Raw genomic sequence first — 17,505 nt, 5'->3', positions numbered from 1 at the left:
CCTGCTGCGCGAGCTGAGGCCCCACCACACCCCCAGCACCTTCCTGTGCCTCCAAGCCTCCCTGGCCAGTACACCCCCTCCAGCCCATGAAGCCCTGCCAGCAGCTCAGAGCCTCTCCCCGGAGTCACCCTGCTTCCTGAGTGGACCCACGTTTCTGCTGGGCAAGCTGAGGCCCCGCCACAAACCCAGCGCCTTCCTCTGCCTCCAGACTCCCTCCCAGCACACCCTCTCTAGCTCCTGCAGTCTCACCAGCAGCTCAGAGCTTCTTCCCCGAGTCACCCTGCTCCCCGAGGGGACCTCCACCCACGGAATGCCCTTCCAGGCTCCTCTCACTGATTCACCTTCACTCCTCAGAGGTCCGGTGCTGGGTGATAGAGGCAATCAGATGAGCCCCTCACCTCAGGGCGCTCAGCCCCTGGGAAGGTGACAAACAAGGGCACCCCAAGGGGTGTCCCAAACTAATAGGTGGATGACTCCAGTGGGAAGATCCAGTCTACCTTCCCCATGGCCGATTAAATTTGGGGTGGTTTTTATTGTTTTTCGAGGCAAGGTCTTGCTTTGTTGCTCAGACTGCAGTGCAGTGGCACAATCACAGCTCACTGCAGCCTTGACCTCCTGGGCTCAAGCAATGCTCCTGCTTCAGCTTCCTGAGGAGGTTTTAATTAAATAAATTAAAAGCCAATTAATTTTTTTTTTTTTTTTTTTTTTTTTTTTTTTTTTTTTTTTTTTGGTAGAGATGGGATCTCACTATTTTCCAGGCTGATTTTGAATTCCTGGACTCAAGCAATCCTCTTGCTTCAGCCTCTGGAGTAGCTGGGACTACAGGTGCATGCTACTATGCCCAGCTATTTTTTTTTTTCTTCATTTTTTTTTGTAGCAATGGGGTCTGTTTCCTAGGCGGATGTTGAACTCCTGGGTTCAAGCAATCCTCCTGCCTCGGCCTCCCAAAGTGCTGAGATTATAGGTATGAGCCATTGCACTCAGCCAGGATTTTATTAAGGTAACTAGCTTAGTCACTAAACTGCACTTCTACTTCTGATTGGATGAGATTAGCACTTTGTAAACCAGGTTTTCTGGGATGCTGGGTTCCTTGAAGATGTTTCTAGCTGGTATTATCCTATAGGATAGGCTGGGTTATGCTGCATTAATGAGCAAAACCCAAAAGGTTTATTTCTCATTCGTGCTGTATGTCCAGGAGACGTGGCCGGACTTCACTCCCAGACCCAGCCTGTAGCTGCCCCACCATTGGGGGATCTCTGATTGCCATGGCATGGTGAGAGAAATATGGTTCTTAAAGGTTCTCGTCCAGAGTGACACATATCTCTTCTGCTCACAATATGTTGACCAAAGCAAGTCACATGGACGGGAGCAGGGAGATGCAATCCTCTTGTGCCCAAAAGAGGAGCACAAGAAATACTGTTGAATAGCACTGCCAAAGGCCACAGAAAAATCTCCAAAGCCAAAAATCTATATGACCCAATAAATTCAATAAATACTGGGTTAAAGAAGGAAACCAGTATATGCACTGTCGGACTTCTCAGTCTTTAATATATTGTATGCATTGTAACCATCACAGACAGCCTTTAATATATACATTTTTAACTATCACAGTCTTCAATATATTATATACATTATAACCATCACAGACAGCCTTTAATGTATTATATACATTATAACTATCACAGCTTTTAGCTTTTAATATATTATATACATTGTAACTATCACAGCCTTTAATATATACCTTGTAACCATCAGTCTTTAATATATACATTGTAACCATCACAGCCTTTAATATATTATACATTGTAACTACCACAGCCTTTCATATATACATTGTAACTATCACAGCCTTTAATATACATTGTAACTACCACAGCCTTTCGTATATACATTGTAACTATCACAGCCTTTAATATATTATACATTGTAACTACCACAGCCTTTCATATATACATTGTAACTATCACAGCCTTTAATATACATTGTAACTACCACAGCCTTTCGTATATACATTGTAACTATCACAGCCTTTAATATACATTGTAACTACCACAGCCTTTCATATATACATTGTAACTATCACAGCCTTTAATATACATTGTAACTACCACAGCCTTTCATATATTATATACATTGTAACTATCACAGCCTTTAATATACATTGTTACCACAGCCTTTAATGTATTATATACATTGTAACTATCACAGCCTTTAATATATCATGTACACTGTAACTACCACAGCCTTTAATATATTACATACATTGTAACTATCACAGACAGGCTTTAATATATACATTATAACCATCACAGCCTTCAATATATTATATACATTATAACCATTACAGACAGCCTTTAATATATACATTATAACTATCACAGCCTTTAATATATTATGTACATTGTAATTACAACCTTTAACATATTATGTACATTGTAACTACCACAGCCTTTAATATATCCACTGTAACTACCACATCCTTTATTATATACATTGTAACTATCACAGATAGCTTTTAATATATTATATACATTGTAACTATCACAGATAGCCTTTAACATATACATTGTAACTATCACAGGTAGCCTTTAACATATTTGTACATTGTAACTACCATGCCTTTAATATATCCATTGTAACTCTCACAGCCTTTAATACATACATTGTAACTACTACATCTTTTAATATATTATATACATTGTAACTATCAGATAGCCTTTAATATATACATTGTAACTACCACAGCCTTTAACATATTATATACATTGTAACTACCACAGATAGCCTTTAACATATACATTGTAACTATCACAGGTAGTCTGTAACATATACATTATAACTATCACAGGTAGCCTTTAACATCTACATTGTAACTATCACAGGTAGCCTTTAACATCTACATTGTAACTATCACAGGTAGCCTTTAATATATACATTGTAACTATCACAGATAGCCTTTAATATATACGTTGTAACTATCACAGACAGCCCTTTGTTTGAGGGTAAAGCATGTGACTTTGTTTTCCTCCTGTGCCCTCTGCCATCCTCCAGGGCCTCACACACAATAGGCTCTCAAATACTGCAACTATCTTGCACTCCGTAGGGCAACTTCATGGCTTATCCTTTACAAGTGGCATACTCAGAAGAGTAACGAGGAAGAAAGTGTAAGAAAAGAGGGTTGTTTGGGCAAAGAAAATCTGGTTGATTCGATGTTTACTAAGTGTGCCAGGCCCCACGTTTGATCTCATGAAGTCCTCGGACCTTATGCCTTAGGCTATCATTCCCATTTTACAGATAAGGAAATTGAGGCTCAGGGAACTGGCAGAATGAGGGAAGGGCAGGGGCCTGGCTGGTGCTAGGTTCTGTCTCTTTCCAGGCAAGAAGGGGCATGTGGACTCGAATATTTATCTCAGGGATGTTGGAGGCCTAGGGTGCTGCTATGTAAACGGACAGGGTGTCAGGGTTTCTGGGAGGGAGTAAGGGGAGAGAAGAAAAGATGCTTCTGTTATCAGGAGGGAGTGGCAACATGACATGACACTGAAGCTTCCTCTTTTCCCATTCCGTCTCTTATTTGTTTCTTTCAATATACTTATCACAACGTGTGGCTGATATTTATTATACTTTTTTCTTTTTTCTTCTATTCTCTTTTCTTTGTTGGGGCAGGGGAGCTGTTTTGCCACCAAAACCTAAGCCCATGGCCGCCTTCTTCACCGATATGACTGGTTATCATGTAAGCACCTAGAGGACCCTCGCCCATAATTACTGGCTGCAGGTGAATGAATAACGGTCATTATCCAGTGCCCACCGTGTGCCCGACCCTGTGCCGGGAGCTTTGCTTTCCGTCTCTCACAGTAGGCCCTTTTAAGGAACCCCGAGAAGGAAACATGATCATCGTCTTCATTTTGACGATTCTGAGTGGGGGTTCCAATGACTTGAAGGAAAGGAGCCAGGGAACCAATCCGGGTTTGTGTAGCAGATGCCGGTGAGACCCGACTACTGCAGGCCGGGGGTGGCCGGACCCGGAGTCTCCCCGCTGAGCCTCGGGGCTTCACCGACGCGTGGGGACAAGCACAGCACCCTCGGGTCGGGGTGCCAGGAGGGCTAAGAGCAGCAGGACTCGCGTGACACCCAACAGCTGGCCTGATCTCTTTCAGGCGCCAACGCCAGACGCCAGCCTCCCAGCGGACCCTCTCGCAGACCCACCTTCACCGCGCCCTCCACGCGTCCTCCCCGAACCCTCCACGCACCCTCCACGCGCCCTTCCCGCACACTCCAAGACACAGCAGCTTCGCCGATGTCAGTGAACGCTCTTCGCTTGCGCAGTAAAGACGTCCTCCGCGTCCGTGTGAACATCCGGGTCACAGGCTCATAAGGACCAATGAGCGAAGGAACCGCGAGCTAGGGGGCGGGGAGAAGGCGGGACATCATGGCCGCCCCCAGTGCTCCGCGTCCGGGGGCTTGTGGGAGTTGCCTTGACCTGCAGCTCCGCCACCGCGGACCCGCCTTCTGCCCTCAGCAGCAGACGGTCGGTCCTGCCCGAGCAGCTCTGCGAGGCGGCGGCTGGAGAGGGAACCATGGGGACTGTGCACGCCCGGGTAAGAGGCCCAGCGACCCGCGGGCTGCGAGGCCTCTGGGCCAGCAGGGCAGACGGGCGCCGCTGGGAGACGCTGTCGTGGCTGCGCCCAGGGTTCCGGGCTGGGTGGAGGAGGCCGAAAAGATCTCGCCTCGGGGCAGCGAGTCTCTCAGACCTTCGAGCAGGAACCTGATACTCAGGAGGGACGAGACTTGCTCAAGGTCACTCAGCGAGTCGGTGGCCCAAAGGACTTGCGAACTTTCTGTGATGTCTTAGACCGCAGTGAATGTGCTCTTTCTTTGCATGATTTTAAGTTTTCTGTTTTTACTGGTCACTTCCAGCTTTTCCCCGCTCAGCCGCTGCTGGAGCCATTGTAGACTCCTAGAGCAACAAGAATCCTTTGAAGTCTTCTAACTCAAACCTCGCTAGGGGTCCTCTTTTCTCCTGTTTAACGTGCAAAAGACGGAACCGCTCCCTGCCTTGCTTCCTGTTTTGAAGTGGAGGTAGTAATAATACCTACCTCGCCTGGCTTTAAGCGTGAATTAAAAGACAATGCATGTGAATACTTGCTTCCTGTTTTGAAGTGGAGGTAGTAATAATACCTGCCTCGCCTGGCTTTAGAGTGAATTAAAAGACAATGCATGTGAATACTTGGGTGCCTGGTGCCTAACTAACTGTACTGGTTGCGAAACTCCTCTCGTTTATTCTAATCTTAAATAAGGGCCAGATAATGAGTTAACTTCTCCAAGGTCACATAGTTACTGCTTCCAAATGGCCTAAAACCTCAGATTTCCTGAGTCTCAGCCCCAACACTACTTTTCGACTACAGCTTGGATTGTTTGACTTGACCTACATAGACGTTTTTAGTAGTTCCCCATTAACTTCCAAAAAAATTTAGCGCAGAAGTCGCAGCCTGGCATCCACAATTGGACTTAATTTCCCTTTATATGTCTTCCATTCAGATCAAACACCATTTCTCTTCTGACATCTCTTTGTGTAACTGTAATAGGTCTGTTGCTCAGTGTGCTCGGTAAGTCAATACACTGAGACACTGGGTTGCAGCAGAGAGTTTCAGTTGCAGGGCCACTGAACGAGGAGATGGGAAAACAGAGGAAACCTCGAATCCAGCTCCTTCGGGAGTTTGGACCTAGTGTTTTTGCTGAAGCGTGGAGATCCTTGATTGATGGAAGAGTGCAGGGTGAAGTTACGGGACAGGGAGATGAGGAAACTTCTCATGCTGATTCTTTTCCTCTTTTTGGGGGGAGGAGTCTTCAAACTGGTTGGCAGCATCAGTTTTGCTGGAATTCAAGATCTGAAAAACATGTAAAGCAACTCTTAAGCAAAAGCCTTATAATTCTGGTTTTAGAAATCCTATCTAAAATCAGTGGGAATGCAAATAGTATCTGTGATTTTTGGTTACAAGGAAGTAGGTCAAAGTGCAACCTGAACTCTTCCTGCCATCTTGGCTCCTGTGGAGGCCTGCTGGGAACAGGACTTCTGAAAGGAAATATGTCTGGAAGGCTGTGGTCCAAGGCCATTTTTGCTGGCTATAAGCGGCGTCTGTGGAACTAAAGGGAGCACATAGCTCTTCTTAAAATTGCAGGTGTTGATGCCTAAGATGAAACAGGATTCTATTTGGGCAAGAGATATGCTCATGTATACAAAGCAAAGAGCAACATAGTGACTCCTGGCGGCAAACCAAACAAAGCCAGAGTAATCTGGGAAAAGGTAACTTGGGCCCACGGAAACAGTGGCATGATCCGTGCCAAATTCTGAAGCAATCTTCCTGCTAAGGCTATTGGACACAGAATCTGAGTAATGCTGTACCCCTCAAAGATTTAAACTAATGAAATGTCAATAAATCAATGTGGATTTGTGCTCTTGAAAAAAAAAAAAAGGCAACCTGATTAATGGTTAATTATAACTACATTTTTTTTGAGATGCAGTCTCACTGTGTTGCCCAGGCTGGAGTGCAATGGTGTGATCTCCGCTCTCTGCAACCTCTGCCTCTCAGGTTCAAGTGGTTTGCCTGCCTCAGCCTTCCATGTAGCTGGGATTACAGGCGCCTGCCACCACACCTGGCTAATTTTTGTATTTTTAATAGAGAGGGGGTTTCATCATGTTGGCTAGGCTGGTCTCGAACTCCCGACCTTTGGTGATCCACCTGCCTCGGCCTCCCAAAGTGCTGAGATTACAGGCGTGAGTCGCTGCACCCAGTCAATTATAACTACATTGTTAGCCCTGTAAGAATGGCTTCATTTGGACCACACTATTGTATTCCGTTCCCCTTCCCGTCACCCATATTCAGCATCAAAATATTCCCATCTTTTAGAACTCTGTTCTGAAAGCTCTTTGTCTCTCATGCATTTGGATGGGCTTCTACCTTTCCATGCCATTTCCTTTGGTGCCATTTACATTTTGCCTTCTTTTGGGTCTGTTTGCATTTTCGTCTTACCTTTCAATCCTAAATTTCTAGATGTGATGGTAGGAACTGCATCTTCTTGGCTTGCATCCCCTGTGGCATCTTAAGCAAAGTAATCACTCGTTATTTATTCAGCTCATATTTATTGATGGCCTGCTATGTGCCTAGTACTGTGATAGGTGCTAGGGATACAGGGAAAAAAGTATCTGCCTTTATGGAGCTCTTTTTTTTTTTTTTTGAGATGGAGTCTTGCTCTGTAGCCCAGCCTGGAGTACAGTGGCATCATCTCGGCTCACTGCAACCTCTGCCTCCCAGGTTCAAGTGATTCTCCTGCCTCAGCCTCCCGAGTAACTGGGACTACAGGCGTGTGCCACCACACTCAGCTAATTGTTGTATTTTTAGTAGAGACGGGGTTTTGCCATGTTGGCCAGGATGGTCTCAATCTCCTGACCTCGTGATCCACCCTCCTTGGCCTCCCAAAGTGCTGGGATTACAGGCATGAGCCACTGCGCTGGGCCTATGGAGCTCTTTTTACATTAAAATTGGTGTTCCTTTGATGAGTGTATTGAGAAAAAATATTTTCAGTTTTTTTATTTGACCTTTTCATCCCACTAGCCAGTGTCTTTCAAACTTTTTGATCAAGACTCGCAGTAAGAAAGCATTTGCCGTTTACCACCTAGTACTCATGCTTATGTCAAACAAAATTTTGTGCAATCATACTTATTAATATGTGTTATGTATTGTTATAGTTTCCGTTTTCTTTCTTTCTTTTCTTTTCTTTTCTTTTTTTTTCTTTTTTTTTTTTTTTGAGATGGAGTCTTGCTCTGTGTCCCAGGATGGAGTGCAGTGGTACGATCTTGGCTCACTGCAACCTCTGCCTCCTGGGTTCAAGTGATTCTCCTACCTCAGCCCCCAGCAAGTAGCTAGGATTACGGGCACGTGCCACCACACCCAGCTAGTTTTTAAATTTTTACTTGAGATGGGGTTTCGCCATGTTGGCCAGGCTGGTCCTGGACTCCTGACCTCAGGTGATCCGCCTGCCTCAGCCTTCCAAAGTGCTGGGATTTCAGGCGTGAGCCACTGCACCCAGCCTGTTGTCATATTTTTTATTGGATTCTAGTCTATCTCGCTTTAAAGATGCTGTTCATAACTCATTCAATTTATTTCATGTCACATACCCACTGCTTTGTACATCGTGCTCAATACAACTTACTGACTGACTGGTAGACTGATCTACTTCAAGGTTAAAGGCTACATCCAAATATTTATTTTTTTTTTATATTACACACACACACACACACACACACACACACATACACACACACACTTTTCAATAGAAGCAGGGTCTCCCTATGTTGCTCAGGCTAGTCTCAAACTCCTGGGCTCAAGTGATCCTCCCGCCTGGGCCTCCCAGAGTGCAAGTGCTAGGATTACAGACATGAGCTACTGTGCCTGGCCCAAATATTTATTTTAGTGCATTTTACCAAACACTCATTCCATGCCTATTCTTCTAGGCGTAGAATTTATGGGATGTAAATTCTATGAGGGTGAGGTTCTTATAAGTGCTTGTTACATAGTAGGGTCTTAATATTTGGTGAACGAATGAATCTCTATTAGTAACACAGTTACTAATATTTTGATTAAAGTATATTTACAGGGTATTAATCCTATAATGACTTTAGCGTTTAGAGATAATAGAAAAATAGACTTAAGATGTATGAATAGGTGTAAGAGGTGGTAACTGTGAAACCTCAAAGATGTGATCTCTTAAAGTCTGGATTTTAGATTAAAGGATGTAGATGGGCCTGGCAGATCTTCGGTGAACCTTGTTTCATATTTGGAGATTTTAGGAAGTGCAGTGGAATTTTTTCAGCATAATGGGATATAAACCTTTGCCCAGATAAAGCATTTTTGCTAAGCATTCAGATTCAGATGAGTATGTGCACATAATCTTACTTTGTTTATATTTTTGAGAAATCCAGTTTGAAAATATTGCACAACAAAAATGAAGATAATGATAGGAAATTATCCGTTCTTTGCCTAACATTATCTTCCTCACCCACAAGGACCCCGTCTTGGTCACTGCTGTGAACCCAGCGCCCAGCACACAGTGGGCTTTCAGTACTTACTTGTTAAATGAAAGATTGGAAAAGTCATTCATTCCCCATTCCACAAATATTTATTGAGTACTTCTGAGGTGCCAGGACAGGTAAAAATAAGAAACAGGCCGGGCGCAGTGGCTCACACCTGTAATCCCAGCACTTTGGGAGGCCGAGGGGGGTGGATCACCCTGAGGTCAGGAGTTCAAGACCAGCCTGGCCAACATGGTGAAACCCTGTTTCTACTAAAAATACAAAAATTAGCCAGGTGTAGAGGGATGCACCTGTAATCCCAGCTAGCTGGGAGACTGAGACGGGAGAATGGCTTGAACACGGGAGGCAGAGGTTGCAGTGAGCCGAGATCGCACCATTGCACTCCAGCCTGGGCCACAGAGCAAGACTCTGTCTCAAAAGAAAAAATGAAACAGAAGGGGTACCTGTGAAGGTCACAGACTTCAAATATCAAGAGGTGTCCCTGTGAGAGAGGGACTGATTCTTCCTCAAGAAGCCAGGAATGACTTGCAGAAGATGACATTAAGGTGAATCTTGAAGCTTCATAGGGGCAACTTATTCTGAAAGAGGGGGCAAGGTATGCAAAAGTCTCAATGTGTGGGTGGAGCGGATGGTGGAGATGGAAACCGGAGTAGCAGATGCAGGCCTTATGGCAGAGTTCCTTGTGCCCTGCTAAGGAATCTAGTTGGATGCTGTTCCTGTAGGTACTTTTGAGGACCATCAGAGGCTTTTAGGGCAGGGACGGGAAAGGGAATATGATACTGGCAGGTCAGTTACCTTTCCAAGGAAAAGTGGATAATGGCCCAGATGCCCCACCGCTGCACATTTGCAGATGTTAAACACAGACTTTAAAAGTGCATAATTGTAGAGAATTCTTGGAGCAAGGAAATAGATATCGGTTCACATAGTTTTCTCCAAACTTGCCTATTTGTAACAATCGCCTGGTGCCACACTAGACCTTCTGTGTCCATCTCTGAGAGGTGACTGGTAATCCCTGTGTGGTTAAGCAAATGTCCTAGAGACTTAAGGTCAAGCAAACATAGGAACAAATAAGAATTGAATAAATAGTGTATGTTAAATATGTAAGTATATATTAATACAATGTATACGTAAGTATTTTTATTTTTGAGACGGAGTCTTGCTCTGTCGCCTAGGCTAGAGTGCAGTGGAGTGATCTTAGCTCACTACAACCTCTGCCTCCTGGGTTCAAGCGATTCTCCCACCTCACCCTTCCAAGCAGTTGGGATTACAGGCACACACCACCACACCCAGCTACGTTTTGTGTTTTTTTAGTGGAGACGAAGTTTCACCATGTTGGCCAGGCTGGTCTTGAACGCCTGGCCTCAGGTGATCTGCCCGCTTCGGCCTCCCAAAGTTCTGGGATTACAGGTGTGAGCCACTGAGCCTGGCCTGTTATTTTAAAATGGAGATGAGACCTCATTGTGTTGCCCAGGGTGATCTTGAACTCTTGGGCTCAAGCAATCCTCCCGTCTGGGCCTCTCAAAGTGCTGGGATTACAGGTGTGAGCCACCATACTTGACCTTTCTTTATTTTTTATTTTTACTATTGTTACTGTTTTTAGTAGAGATGAAGTGTCCTATATTGCCCAGGTTGGTCTCAAACTCCTAGGCTCAAGTGATTACCTGTGTGTGTGTGTGTGTGTATGTGTGTGTGTGTGTGTGTGTGTGTGTGTAATATTATGTTTACGTAGATGTTTCTCAACTACACCCCAGTAAACCCATCGTAAGTTGAAATGTAAGTTGAAAATGCATCTAATACACATATCCTACAGAACATCATAGCTTAGCCTAGCCTACTTTAAACGTGCTCAGAACACTTACATTAGCCTACAGTTGGGTAAAATCGTCTAACACAAAGCCTTATTTTCTAATAAAGTATTGAAGATCTCATGTAGTTTCTTGAGTACTATAAGTGAAAATCAGAATGGCTGTGTAGGTGCTCAGAGTGCAGTTCCTACTGAATGCATGTGGCTTTCGCTTCGTTGTAAAGTCAAAAAACTGTAAGTTGAAGCATTGTAAGTCGGAGACTGTCTTAACTAGATAGATAGACAAATAGATAGATAGATATAATGTCTTCCTGGAAATATTAGACGAGACACAGCCTATGGAATGCTTATTCAGAAGTTGCTTTAATATTTTGAGGTAATATCAATTCAGATTGTAGAAAGAGATTGCTTTCGAGTCCAATTTATGAGCATATATAGTTCCCTTTAATGTGAATGAGACTTTCCGAAACGAAAAAACCTGTCAGGGTCTATATAGAATGCTTTCGTAGTGATTTGGTTTGTCAGTATAGCTATCCTAAAATCCATACAATTTTAATCGCAAAAATTAGGATGCTTTCTATAACAACAGGAGAGCAAATTATTTTCCTTTTTTTTTTCCCCTGGTAAATGTCTCTTTTTTTTATTTTTTAATGATTTTTATTTTTTTATTTTTTAATGATTTTTTAATGATTTTTTAATGATTTTTATTTTTTTATTTTTTAATGATTTTTAAACTTCCATTGGGCCTCAGGTGTCCAGAATTAGGTTGATCATAATCCTTCGTTCATGACATGTCATCATGGATTTGTGCATGACCCTTTTGGTTAGTTAATTTTTTTTTTTTTTCCGAGATGGGGTCTTGCTGTGTTGCTCAGGCTGGTCTCAAACTCCTAGCCTCAAGTGATCCTTTCTCCTTGGCCTCCAGAGTGCTGGGATTACAGGCATGAGCCACCGCACTACCCTTGTCCTTCCCTGTTAGTTAGTTTTTATCTTTTATTTAGTGACCTCCAGTGAGTTAACCACCAAGCCAAGAACTTGCTCATTAGCAATAGCTGACAGCACCTTTGTCCTCCCTGGTCCCTATCCTGCCCCTACCTCTACCTGAAGGAAACAACTACTGAATTTTCTGGACACAAATTCTGGACACAAAAATTGTGTCTACAGACACAGCTCAAAGGTAAGTGTGTGTGTACATGTGACAAAGTCATTTATCTGTGGCCTCTCCCTGTCTGTCAGAGTTTGGAGCCTCTTCCATCAAGTGGACCTGATTTTGGAGGATTAGGAGAAGAAGCTGAATTTGTTGAAGTTGAACCTGAAGCTAAACAGGAAATTCTTGAAAACAAAGATGTGAGTTTTCTGTTGAAGGTCTTGATGTAATTGTTAGTAGAAACATGCACTTCCATAAACCACTAGGGAGATGCAAAGGAATTAACCTGTTTCCGTGCCTTTATCAAAGAAGAGTTTGTACCACCTACGGCTAGAAAGACTGATGACTCTTAGAAAAATAGTTTCTATTTTTAAAGAAGTAGCTTTTCCTTGGTGATTTTTATGTGGGAGGTTTAGACAAACATACTTTTGTGTTTATGGAAAAAAACAAAAATATTTCAAGGACAAACTCAAGCTATACTTAAATTTATATTTCCATTCCCTACTCCCAGAAAAAAGACTGTGGGTCTCAAATGAAGCTTTTCCTAAGTTTTTTAACTTTGAAATTTAAATACACTTTTCCAGTTCTTGAAGAATTTGCTCTCTAGTGAGACTGAGAGGCAAGGGCCAATTTGAGTCAGCATTTATTGTGGCTTTCTGAAATCCCTGCAGGGTCTTTAGAAGATGCATACAGTTTTTTTTTTTTTTTTTTTTGAGACGGAGTCTCGCTCTGTTGCCCAGGCTGGAGTGCAGTGGCGTGATCTCAGCTCACTGCAAGCTCTGCTTCCCGGGTTCACGCCATTCTCCTGCCTCAGCCTCCCGAGTAGCTGGGACTACAGGCGCCCGCCACCTCGCCTGGCTAGTTTTTTGTATTTTTTAGTAGAGACGGGGTTTTACCGTATTAGCCAGGATGGTCTCGATAATCTGACCTCGTGGCCCGTCTCGGCCTCCCAAAGTGCTGGGATTACAGGCTTGAGCCACCGCGCCCGGCCTTGTTTTTTTTTTTTTTTTTAATTTTTTAATATTTTTTGAGATGAAGTCTCACTCTGTCACCCAGGCTGTAGTGCAGTGGTGCAATCCTGGCTCATTGCAACCTCTGCCCCTTGGGTTCAACTGTTTCTCCTGCCTCAGCCTCCCAAGTAGCTGGGACGACAGGTGTGCGCCACCACACCTGGCTAATTTTTCTGTGCACAGTTATTAAGTCAGGGGTCACAGCCAGCATTCATTCACAGGCCAGTGCTCAGGGTGTGTGTGGGGGAAGGACAGAGGGGTTGTCTGTGGCCTGCCTGGGTTTAGGGCTCACCTGGTCCTGGGTCATCTGGCTGAGAGAATTTGTAGCTCTTGTTCACAGAAAGTACAGACCCAGCAAAGGGGAAGTCACAGTGACCAGTTTTTTGAAAAGATGTGAAAGATGGTAAAGTCCAGAAGTAAGAAGTGTGGGTTATTAAACTTGAAGAAAACCTTGACATTAATTAAACCTTGACATTGTCTTTAGTCTTGACACCTCATCTCTTTGCCTTGTGTCATACCTAATACTGTCCCTGTGTGACTTTTAGGTGGTTGTTCAGCATGTTCATTTTGATGGACTTGGAAGGACTAAAGATGATATCATCATTTGTGAAATTGGAGATGTTTTCAAGGCCAAAAACCTAATTGAGGTAGGTGTGGTCTCTACGTGGTGTGCTTTCCCAGTCTCTTCTGAGGAACTTATAAACCTCCTTATGTGAAACCACAGAGCACCCTCTGCCCCCGGCCTCTGTGCCGATCTGCCTCCTACTCCACAGGGAGCCTTGGCGCCCCCAAGCTGAACCCCCTGAGTTCCTGCGTTGCCTCCTACAGACTCCAAGTGTTTGCATTTGCCTTTTCCTCCTGTCTCTTATCCTGGAGAAGGAAGTGTCTGTCCTGTTGGGTTCTTCGCAGCTCTCCCAGCGCCGTGATGGGAGCCGATGGGGTTCGTGCACAGCCGTTCCCAGGCACCGTGCTGAGTTCCTGAGAGCGCACTCTCCCTTGCCGACCTCGTGGGGTGGGCGCTCATCTGGGACACACTCCCTGTCTCCTCAGGGCCCTGGCTCGGTCTGTGGAGCACTCTCCTTCCTGCACTGTACCCCCTTTCTCATCTCCACTGTGGGTTCCCTCTGCCTTTCTGCCCTTGGGACCACATTGAACGTGCCCGGACAGGTCACCAGCAACTTCTTTGTGGCCGGGTCCAGCTGGCTTCTTTCAGTCTTCACTTTACTTGGCTTTCAGCAGTGTTTGGCACTGTGGACCATTCCCACTTAAAAAAAAAAAAGAAACTTTTTTTTTTTTTTTGGAGATAGAGTCTTGCTCTGTTGCCCAGGCTGGAGTGCAGTGGCACGATCTCAGCTCATTGAAACTTCTGACTCCCAGGTTCAAAGGATTCTTGCGCCTCAGTCTTCCAAGTAGCTGAGATTACAGGTCCACACCACCACACCTGGCTAATTTTGTTGTATTTTTAGTAGAGATGGGGTTTTGCCATGTTGGCCAGGCTGGTCTTCAACTCCTGGTCTCAAGTGATCCACCTGCCTCGGCCTGCCAAAATACTGGGATTACAGGCATGAGCCACTGTGGCTGGCCAGATTTACATTTTTTAAAAATTTAAGTAACATGTAAGCACAGTAAGAAGGAAGCATAGAAAATCAAATGGTACAGAAGGGTATTGAAATGAAAAGGACACATTTCCCTACCCTGGCCAATCCCAGTCCCCTCTCCAGAGGTAACGTGGCTAACAGTTTCTTAGATATGTTGTACAAGTGTATAAACATGTATGTTCCTTAAACAGTAATGCCATTCTCTACATTTTTTTCTTTTCTGACATAAATTATGGAGATCTTTTCACATCAGTACATACCAATCTGTTGGCTCTGTGGTACCTCATTGTACACGCTTTCTAACTTTTTTTTTTCTGAGACAGGGTCTTGCTCTGGTGCAAGTCTTGCTCAGGCTGGAGTCCAGTGGTGTGAACACAGCTGACTGCAGCCTCAATCTCTTGGGTTCAAGCAATCCTCCCACCTCAGCCTCCTGAGTAGCCAGGACTGCAGGCACACATCACCATGCCTAGCTAATTTAAAAAATTTTTTTGTAGAGACGGGGTTTTGCCATGTTGTCCAGGCTGATCTCGAACTCCTGGCACAAGTGGTCCTCCCAACTTGGTCTTCCAAAGTGCTGGGATTACAGCATAAGCCACCTCACCTGGCCCTCTATATTTTATTATAAACAGTTTTCCATTGATGGGCATTTAAATTAATTTTCAGTCTTACAAACAATGCTGTACTAAACATCTTAGTGTGTCTTTGTGTACATTGACAGTGTGTTTTAGGATAAATTCCTAGAAGTGGGATTCCTGGGTCAAAGTGTGTGCACTCTGCAGTGTTCACTGATGCAGCCGTATGGCTCTGCAAAGAGACTGCACTAGTCTACTCTCTTACAGGAGTCCATAAGACCGTCTCTTTCCCAAAATTGGGTGTTACCACAATTTTTAAATTCTTGCCATCTTGTTAGAAGAAAAATACCATGTCATTGTTTTAAATTGCATTTGTTTAATTATGAATGAGACTCAGCATTTTTTTTTTCTCTTTATTGGTCATTCATCTCTCTCTCTCGTGAATTAACCTGGCATCTTCTGTCTTCCACTGGGTTGCTCGGCTTTTGTTTATTTGCAAGAGCTCTTTGCATATTGAAGAAATGATCGCTTTGTAGCCTCTGCTGAATGCATCTGTCCTGCTTTGTTATTTGCCTTTTGAATGTGTCTGTCCCTCCTCTTCCTTGCGCTTTGGTCTTCCCTGGGCTTTGGTGACCATTTTCCTGGGTTGCTTTCCATCTCATCACAGTCATTCGCAGGCTCCATTGTCGCCTCCTTTTCCCTGTGAGCCTCCTTAAGTGTTGCTTTTCCACAAGGATCAGTCTCCTGTGTGATCTCATCCACATCCCAGGTTTCAGTTACAGCCTGAATGCAGAGGGCTCCCCATGCTCTATTTCTAGCTAGCTCCTCTGTGTTGAGCTGTAGCCCTGACTCTGCAACTGCCGACTAAACATTTCCTCATGGCGTTGCCACAGCCGTCTCCAGCTCCATGGGGCTGAGATCTGAAGTCCTCTCTTTTTTCGTCCGTCTGCCCTGCCTGTCTTCCCATCTCTATTCCTGACTTCTCTAATGGTGTTCAGCCTTAGCCCAGTGCTAAGCCTCGAGCTGCAGTTTTAGTAGCCTCTTTGTTCTTCTCATGTGCTCTACCTAGGCAGCGGCGGTGTCCTCTGGCCCCTGCCTATGAAATGTCTCCAGGGTCTGTCCTCCCATCCAGTACCATGGCCCGCACTGGGCCTGCCTTCACCCCAGCCCCTGAAGCTGCTGCCAGAGCACCCCCTGCATCCTTCAGGCTTCTCCCATCGGGGCAGAATTCCGAATTCGTCCGTGTGATCCTTTCTTTCTCACCAGGAAATGTGATCCCTTCTCTCTCCTGCTGACAGTTCTACAGTGACTCCCTTTCACCTACAGGGTGGAATCTCAACTTTCCTAATCACATGAGGGTCTTTCCTTCCCTGTGTCCTCAGCACTCGCCTGCCTTACCTTCCTTCTACCTGTCCTTCCAACAAGAATGGGCTCCGTGCATTGGAAGGAACTGCTGTTCACGATGAAGAAAGGACACAGAGTTGAACATTTCTAACAGCGGTCAGAGATGGTTAGAAAGGCCGGGCACGGTGGCTCACGCCTGTAATCCCAGCACTTTGGGAGGCCGAGGCAGGTGGATCACCTGAGGTCAGGAGTTCGAGACCAGCCTGGCCAACATGGTGAAATCCTGTGTCTACTAAACATACAAAAAATGTTAGCTTGGTGTGGTGGTATGTGCCTGCAATCCCAGCTACTCAGAAGGTCGAGGCAGGAGAATGGCTTAGACCTGGGAGGCAGAGCTTGCAGTGAGCCAAGATCGCACCTTTGTACCACAGCCTGGGCAGCAGAGCAAAACTCCATCTCAAAAAAATAAAACCAGGAAAAAAGAAAAAAAAAGAAAGTAAAGAAATGAATAGAAAATTGAAACACCACAAAAAGGTGTGCGTTTCTTCCTCAAAGGGAGATCTGAAAAAAAGAAATGAAAAGGCATGCACACACACGTGTCTTTCTTCTGCCAGACATAACCACTGTTCACGATTGTGATCTCTTCCACCACAACGTTCTAGGCTGTGTGTTAGGTAGGTGTATCTGCGTTAATTTTGTTGTTTATATGAAGGGGATTATGTGATGCACACTCCTGAGGCCGAGGCTTGGTTTTGCACTTGTGAATGGGCATTTTTGTTGCCCCTGGGGAACAAAATTTTGTTGCCCCTGTTTCCCTTCTGTCGCGTGGCAGGTCTTGGTAGTACTCTCTGCTCAGTGATCTGACTTAGCACCAAATGGTAAACTACCAGCCTCGCCATGTGGCTGCCGTTTTCTGTTTCTGTGTCTTAGAAGAATGTATCA

At 44.7% G+C, this 17,505-nt stretch overlaps 3 protein-coding genes and 1 pseudogene across 3 annotated transcripts in view; 3 read left to right on the top strand and 1 right to left on the bottom strand.

Moving 5' to 3' along the window:
- Positions 1-17,505, bottom strand: part of SULT4A1 (sulfotransferase family 4A member 1) — a 996,812-nt gene that overhangs the window by 123,217 nt on the left and 856,090 nt on the right. The gene's annotated exons all lie outside the window — the stretch shown is intronic.
- The window catches only part of PARVB (parvin beta), a 695,786-nt gene that overhangs the window by 479,993 nt on the left and 198,288 nt on the right, over positions 1-17,505 (top strand). The window lies entirely within an intron of this gene.
- The window catches only part of SAMM50 (SAMM50 sorting and assembly machinery component), a 718,434-nt gene that overhangs the window by 671,220 nt on the left and 29,709 nt on the right, over positions 1-17,505 (top strand). Inside the window, exons 2-4 of the mRNA XM_050806007.1 lie at positions 4,442-4,595; positions 12,129-12,239; positions 13,595-13,696. Of these exons, the coding sequence (XP_050661964.1) occupies positions 4,575-4,595; positions 12,129-12,239; positions 13,595-13,696 (234 nt within the window). The 5' untranslated portion in view covers positions 4,442-4,574. The remainder of the gene's footprint in view (positions 1-4,441; positions 4,596-12,128; positions 12,240-13,594; positions 13,697-17,505) is intronic.
- LOC126963645 (uncharacterized) lies at positions 4,692-9,216 on the top strand (annotated as a pseudogene).

This window comes from Macaca thibetana, chromosome 10 (assembly GCF_024542745.1).
Source record: "Macaca thibetana thibetana isolate TM-01 chromosome 10, ASM2454274v1, whole genome shotgun sequence".
Taxonomy (NCBI): domain Eukaryota; kingdom Metazoa; phylum Chordata; class Mammalia; order Primates; family Cercopithecidae; genus Macaca; species Macaca thibetana.
The sequence above is the reverse complement of the archived record's forward strand: the minus strand, read 5'-3'. Positions and strand labels throughout refer to the sequence as shown.